This window comes from Perca fluviatilis, chromosome 9 (assembly GCF_010015445.1).
Source record: "Perca fluviatilis chromosome 9, GENO_Pfluv_1.0, whole genome shotgun sequence".
Lineage (NCBI taxonomy): Eukaryota > Metazoa > Chordata > Actinopteri > Perciformes > Percidae > Perca > Perca fluviatilis.
In genome coordinates, this window is record NC_053120.1 from 21,028,587 (window position 1) to 21,035,752 (window position 7,166).

A 7,166-nucleotide genomic window follows, 5' to 3' on the forward strand; every position below is an offset into this window, starting at 1 on the left:
TGTAGATGTCCCTAAGCACTCGTCTTACAGCAGCAACAACAACAGCAGAGAGCAGAAGCCAGCAGGCAAGTGTTATTTACATAACCTTCTGGTGTACTTACAAACTTTACAATCCATCGTTTTATGAGTGCATAACCTATATATACTAGTGTAGACCTTTGGTATCATTTCGGGCATTATTAGTGGGGTAATGTTAAGAGACACTTCGGATACATTAGCCTCTGCGCTAAGCTATTCAGCTGATAACGCTACGCTACGCTAACGCTCCCAATGTTCGACCCAGGTGAAAAAAGCTTCTGGGGGGGTGTTTGGCTCGAGATCATGGTGCAAAGGACCCTAGGGTGAAATTACTCCGAACCATCACTTTAACTTGGGAAAGATTTTTCAGTCAGAATAATTTGCAATTAATTGCGGATTAGTTTGATCAAGTTATGTTTTTTTTGTTTCTTTTCAGTGGCTTTAAAGTCCTCCGAGAGCTGATAGTGATGATGGAGACAATGAGTGAGTTTGTGTTGCTGTAAGCTGCTGAACTGGGATAGAAAACATGAATATAGTCCTGTATATGAAAGAAATAGTTAAAAATAGAACCCAGTGATAATTATGTGATATGGAAAGTTTTGGTTAGTTTATTTTTATTTTTCCAGGTACATCTTACTGGCTATTATCTTACCACATGACACGCAGGAGCAGATACAGTGCCAAAACATAAGTAATAATGAATGAATTATACTGAACGACTGAAAAAATACAAAATGCAAAACAGAAAATAAGATTATTTGTGTATGGCTATATGTAATGAACCGCCACAGAGTAATCTATTGTACCATGGATTGATTCTTTGTTTATTTCCCTTCACTATTTGAAATTAAAAAAGGACTATTTGGACATTTACTTCAGAAGTGCTCACTGATCAAATTATTTTTGCCTTCTTACACAGAAGAATGTGTTATCATCCCTTTACTGTAGATATTTTGTCATACCATATTTCCCATGTTTACTCGTGTGCATGTGGCTATTTGTGTGTGCAAGCAAAAGTCAACACTTTCTTTGATGCTGCTGTGAATGCAGCTGAGCGTCACATTCAGTCTGGTTTCCCTGAAACCTCTTCTGGTCATCATTCTCTGTGTGAGTCAGATCTTTTCACAGCAGGTCTCCCATTATTTAGACTAAGCCTGTGACTCAGCTTTGTCACCCTCTTCCGAAAGACACAGACAAATGAACTTCACTGTGCAGTAATGTGCCACATTCCTTTAGATAGGCGTTTATTTCCACTGTTTAGTTGATATCTGAAGTGAATAAATAATAAAAGTAGGTATGACGGTTAAGAGTATTTATATTGTTTAGTTATGTGTTTTCTTTTGATGGGAAAGTGATGCAAATAATTGTCTCCGTTTCCAAACCTCTAAACAGAGTCAATTCAGTAACCAGGTCATATTCAGTCATTTTCTCTGAAGATTAAAAGAAAAAAAGGAAAAAGTACAGATTTACATATAATTTTATTTATTTTGTAAAATTAACAGCAGTGCATTTCTAAAAGCAGTGGCAGATGTGATGTTTGTTGGCAGCGGTACAAAAAAGGTTATGCCCAATACTGCCACAAGAGAGCGACATAAACACAAGCAGTAGGCAAATAAAATCCCTGCGAAAATAAATAATATATCTTTGCAGTCAAGTACATTTAGTCATATCTGACCCTCAAGTATTTCTAGGGAGTAGCTGATTATTTACAGATTAAAGATGTACAGCCGCAGTCCTTAGATCTCTCATGAGAGCACCTCAGTGCGGTGGAAATGTTTATTGATGACTTTAAATATGGTACAACTCTATATTGCTGGGATAAATACAGTGTGATATTACTGGTGTTTTGAGTCTTAAGGCTATTTGGGATTTGCAGCTAGTGGTCCTCCTGCTCTTGCATCCATGTCAGACGCAGTACTTCCAGAAGCAAGCTGCAGATGAAAGGAGACAAATACATCTTACATGCAGAATATTACTACCACAATGGTTAGAATTAACTATAAATATTAATGAGTATGTATGATACATTTTAATCCAGAAGTATCGAATTTAACTCACGTTCACCCCGCTTCCTTGTTATGGACTTGCCTTCTGCCAAATTGGCTGTGATCTCCCTCTCCAGCTCCAGGTCCTCCCTCAACGCCTGCAGCTACAACCAGAGATCAGAGTAATTAAACGCACCACGACATCACAGTATCAATACACCATCTATTCAGTGACTTTTGTAAGGAAGTATAGTTTGACGAATTTTCATTCAGAGCCTCATGTGTACTTTGATTTTTTTTTTTTCTTCCAAAAATAAGATGCAAACACTCCATGTATACACAAATACAAGATATTAACACTGTGGTAAACCATGTTCCAATTCACATTTTTTCCAAAGTTGCTTCAAGGTCAATCTGTAAATATTCTTACCTCCTCTAATTGAGCTAATTTATTGGCCAGCTCCAGACCTGCAGATAACAAATCCAGTCATCATCAAAGCAAATAATGCACTTGTGTTATTCATATTAGTTTCACAATTATTTATTTTTTTATCTCTCACCTAGAGGATCATCCTTTTCAACAGGAACTAAGCTATTGTGTAGTAACAGTGCTAGAATCTTGCTCTGATGATTTGTGTCTTCTTTTGGATTAAAAACATTGTTTCCTGCACATACAAAGCAAATAAAAGTGCACCGTGAATATCACAAAACATGAAACAGAAAATGTCACATCCATCCCATTTCATAGTTAGGCATCATCTCCTAAATTGTTGCATTTTGGCAAAACTGAACCATTACACCAACAATGGCACAAATTTAACGGATGCAGCATACAGCATCCCCAAGCAGCATTTTCACTATATATAGACGTAAAGCAATGATATTTTTGCACACTTACCGGGGTTAAATATGCTCTGTCCCTCCACATTTAGCACTCCCTGCAGTAGTAACAAACCCAGCAGTCCTAAGCAGTAGTTCACAACTGTAACCCTATCCATAGTACTCATTGTAAGGTCCCAAACTATCGCTGCACTACGAGCACTCCTTTAAGCAAGACTGCCCTGGGTCCATCCTGTCAATATATTTATCCTCTCAGGGACCAGGAGGAGGGGCCAGTCAGCCCCTTGTGTACTAAATCAATAGCTAGTCATCGTGGGTTTCGTCAATAAGCCACCTTTTCATGGACCACGGAGAGTCTGAGTAAAATATGGTAATCTGATCTGACGTAGGTGAGGCCAGTAACCCTACATCACTCTGACAAGGGCAAATCAAACCAAGAGAGGAAGGTATCAATCATCCTGTTGGTTATGAGAGACCAGAATCAGATGTTCTTGGCACATGCAAGTCTTTTTCTTTTACATTAATTGCTTCTTTAAATAGATATGTGAAAGTGTGTTGTTCTGGGGAACGAGGGGTCAAATAAATTGATTCAGTCTCGAAGTGCATCATAGCCAGAGATGAGCTCCTCTAAGGAAAACATATCTCATACCTCTGCCAGAGAAGCAGGCACTGCTTGGGCAGTGTTAGGGTAATGAGCTAGCTGACACCTACTTTGGCTTGTGAGGGTCTCATAAAAGCTGCGATGCACCCCTTCAGACTTGATTTAGGAGCCTGGTGACATGTGGTGTCTCGCATCCAAGATCCTTTCATAAATCTATCAATTTAGTCAAGCAGCTTTTGAATACAAAGCAGCTCAAGGACCCGATGAAAACTAAATCCAGCAATGTGGAAAAACCTGAAAGAGTCTTAGGGATCGAACCAGTAGTTTAAGTCATATAAAGTAAAATTAAATGGATTGATTAGGCAACTGAAACAGTTATGTCACAAATACAGACAAACTAGACATAATTAGCAAGGGAAATAACTAAAGGGAGGGCTTAGCCTATTGTTCAAATCAAGTAAATGTCAGCTGCATGCACCAAGGCCTTATTTTTTCTCTAAATGATAAAGTATTGTTCAAAGCTTTTGCAAACAATTGAACCACGTTTCTATTAATTCTTATTCTTTATTCATAAAGGACAACACACATTAATCAACATTTCTGTAAATGTGCCAGTATTAACCAGTTGGCTAATTTCCAACTGTAGTCCTGTGGCCAGATGATTTTAGACCAGAGCAGCAGGAAGCAGCAAGAAATTAGTACAGGTTAAACTATACAGATAGTCAACAAGACACCATACAGACCACTAAAACAACATATAAGCTTTCTCAGTTAGCCATGCAGAGCTACATGAAGCAGCAAAACATTAGCATAGCTACACATCAAACAGTATCCACATTCATTATAAGAAGCCATGTAAGCATCAGAACACAGCCAAGCAACATAGACCTAAGCCATCTTCTAGCACCGTTTAAGGTGTGAGAAATATGTGGGCCGAAGTCATGTAGTAATCAATCCTGTTTCTGCTCCCAGCAAGTCCACTGCATCACTAATGAAAGAGGCCAGGGCCATGTTGGCCTCATAATATGTCACTGAAAAATAAACCGCAAGACTAATTTAGCGTTAAGTATGGACACAGTCCCTGGATGATGTAATTGACAGGCCAGAAAATGGACCACTAATACCAGTTGATTAAAATGTATGTCCAGTAAAGAAAATGTATTGGAAACAGGTGTTATGCAGGTGTGGTAGACACCAGCAAGTTGAAATGCTGAACACTAGAGGGAGCAATTACATTAACGCAATCATAAAGTGTAGTAAAGGAGAAAGAGAAGGAATTTAAGCGTAAAGTTTTTACAGCAAAAATAGATTTTAAGAATAAGGTTGAGCAAAGATTTTGTACAGGTAATGCAAAACAAGCATGGGAGGGATTAAATACAATGATGGGTAGGGAGGGAAAAAAACAAAGTGTAATTGTGACAGATTGTGGCAAATTTGTTAATGATTTAAAAATCTTCTATGGAAGATAGGATGTGAGAGACCCAAAAATAGGCTGTAGTATTACCTGTGATCAGATTGGTAGCTATGAACATATACAGCTTTCAGAGCAAGAAGTAGCCAGGTGACTCTCTAAAATTAGACCAAATAAAGCCCCGCGGCCTGATGGCCTTCAAGGAAGGGTGTTAAAGGTATGCTCTCAACAGCTTAAAGGGGTTCTTACTCAGCTGTTTCAAATTTTTTTCCAAATTCATGGAAGAAATCCACAATAATACCTGTGCCTAAGGTCTCGAAGGCTGCAGCCCTTGGAGACTTTAGACCAGTGGCACTCACTCCACTCTTAGCTAAGTGTATGGAGAGGGTGGTCAGCACCCATTTAATGTCTTCTGTTGAGAATCAACTTGATCCCCTTCAATTTTCCTATAGGCCACACAGGGGCACAGAGGATGCAACTCTTACTCTTGTAAATCAAATAGCGAAACATTTGCAAAAACCAAAATCGCTTGCTTGGGTTCTTTTTATTGATTTTACTTCTGCTTTTAATATTATGCAAATTGACATTCTTTTAGAACAACTTCATAGGATGAATGTGAATGGCGGGCTCATTCACTGGATTAGAAGTTTCTTAACTGACCGCCCTCAGAGAGTGTTAATGAACGGGGTTTACTCAGATGAGCTTGTTATAAATACTGGAGCACCACAAGGCTGCGTGTTGTCACCTCTGTTGTTTTCTAAATGAAATGACTGTGCATAGCACCAATGTTAGTTTATATAAATATGCTGATGACATGGCCTTGGTAGGACTCCTCACAGAAAATAATGCAGCACATGAGGAAGCCTACTTTAGCCAAGTCACTTCACTGCAGGACTGGTGTCAAATTGTTAAATTGGAAATTAATGTGACTAAAACAAAAGAACTTGTAATACAAATGAAACTGAGAGAGGCCAGTAACTTAAATCCTGTTGTACTTAACAGCCGGCCTGTGGAAGTAGTTGAAAATTTCAAGTATTTGGGTACAATCATTGATCGCACTTTAAGTTTTAATGTTAACTCAGAGAGTATTTTTAAGAGAGCTAACCAACGGTTGTTTTTAATTAGAAAATTGAGGAGTTTCGGGGTTAGTCAATACATTCTTGAGATTGCATATAGGGGCCTAGTAGAAAGTATTTTACAGTTTCATATAACTGCCTGGTATGGTAACCTGAATGTGAAAGATAAAAACAAGCTTTCCAAAATTGTTAATACTGCAGGGAAGGTGATTGGCAAGTCACAAAGGCAGCTTGGGGATGTATTTGATAATGCGGTACTAAGGAAGGCTAGACAGATATCAGCAGATACCCACTAAACTTGGAGTTTGAGTTGCTTCCATCTGGCCGTAGATTCAGGGTTCCAAGGGCGAGTCGGAACATTTATAAGAGATCTTTTATTCCTCATGCCATACATGAACTTAACTTAAAATGTTAAATGTGTTAATTGTAGATCGAAACTTACCTTATCTTAACTGCTTGCACTGTTTTCCATTCCTGTTGTTGCATGTTGATGGTATTAGAGTTGTACTGTTAACTGTGTGTATTTTAATGTAATTTTATATTGGTGTCATTGATGTCGGAGAAGTCGAAGACAAATTTCCACTGAGGTGGACAATAAAGTCTAATCAATCAATCAATCAATCAATCAATCAATCAATCAATCAATAATACCAACTGCTGTGTGTGTGTGTGTGCGTGTGTGTGCGTTGTTGGTGTGTGTGTGAGAGAGGAAAAAAAGAGAGAGAGAGAGAGAGAGAGAGAGAAAACAAGAAGAGCACATAGACAGCTTGTGTCCTCTTCAGTCAAACAAACACGCTTGTAGACTATTGTTCTTAAACGTACGCCGCGTGCAGTTCCTCGAGGTATTTTTATTCATTTGGACGATAGATTTAGCCCAGGGAGGTGATGAAGACTTCCTGTAGCTGCAGATGTCTAAGTCCCTTGAGGAGAGAGCTGCGTCAAGACAACCTGCTGTAGCTGGAACTATACCGGAAGTGCGATAATTCGGTCTTAAAAATTAAATCGAAAGTTGCAAGCGTGGCTGCTGGTAGGCCTTTCTAAAATGTTATGAGTAGGCCTATCCTTGGATTTGGGTAGTGTAAATGTTCTCGCAGATTCTTGCCTATGACTTGTGAATTATTATTTTACAGTTTGGTTATTTTGGATGCTATTAATAGGCTACTGAATACACAATAAGTCTTGACATTTTTGTATTTTAGCCACTATTGTTTTTAACAAATTGCAGCACTGTGCAT

The 7,166-nt window shown here is 38.6% G+C and overlaps 1 protein-coding gene across 1 annotated transcript; it reads right to left on the reverse strand.

Annotated features, from left to right (window-relative positions):
* Positions 1 to 1,528: 1,528 nt before the first annotated feature.
* uts2d (urotensin 2 domain containing) lies at positions 1,529 to 3,035 on the reverse strand. The gene is made up of 5 exons (XM_039812033.1): positions 2,902 to 3,035; positions 2,564 to 2,668; positions 2,434 to 2,471; positions 2,077 to 2,167; positions 1,529 to 1,949 (listed from the first exon to the last, which is right to left on the reverse strand). Exons 1-5 carry the CDS (start codon positions 3,008 to 3,010, stop codon positions 1,924 to 1,926), a joined length of 369 nt encoding a protein of 122 aa, XP_039667967.1. The 5' UTR covers positions 3,011 to 3,035; the 3' UTR covers positions 1,529 to 1,923.
* Positions 3,036 to 7,166: the final 4,131 nt, after the last annotated feature.

Bases quoted from the DNA above. Each gene is read 5' to 3' on its own strand.
- uts2d (XM_039812033.1), bottom strand. From the start codon at position 3,010: ATGAGTACTATGGATAGGGTTACAGTTGTGAACTACTGCTTAGGACTG. The intron at 2,472-2,563 runs GTGAGAGATAAA...TGTTATCTGCAG, and splicing joins TGAAAAGGATGATCCTCTAG to GTCTGGAGCTGGCCAATAAA. The intron at 1,950-2,076 runs GTGAGTTAAATT...TTTCATCTGCAG, and splicing joins AACAAGGAAGCGGGGTGAAC to CTTGCTTCTGGAAGTACTGC.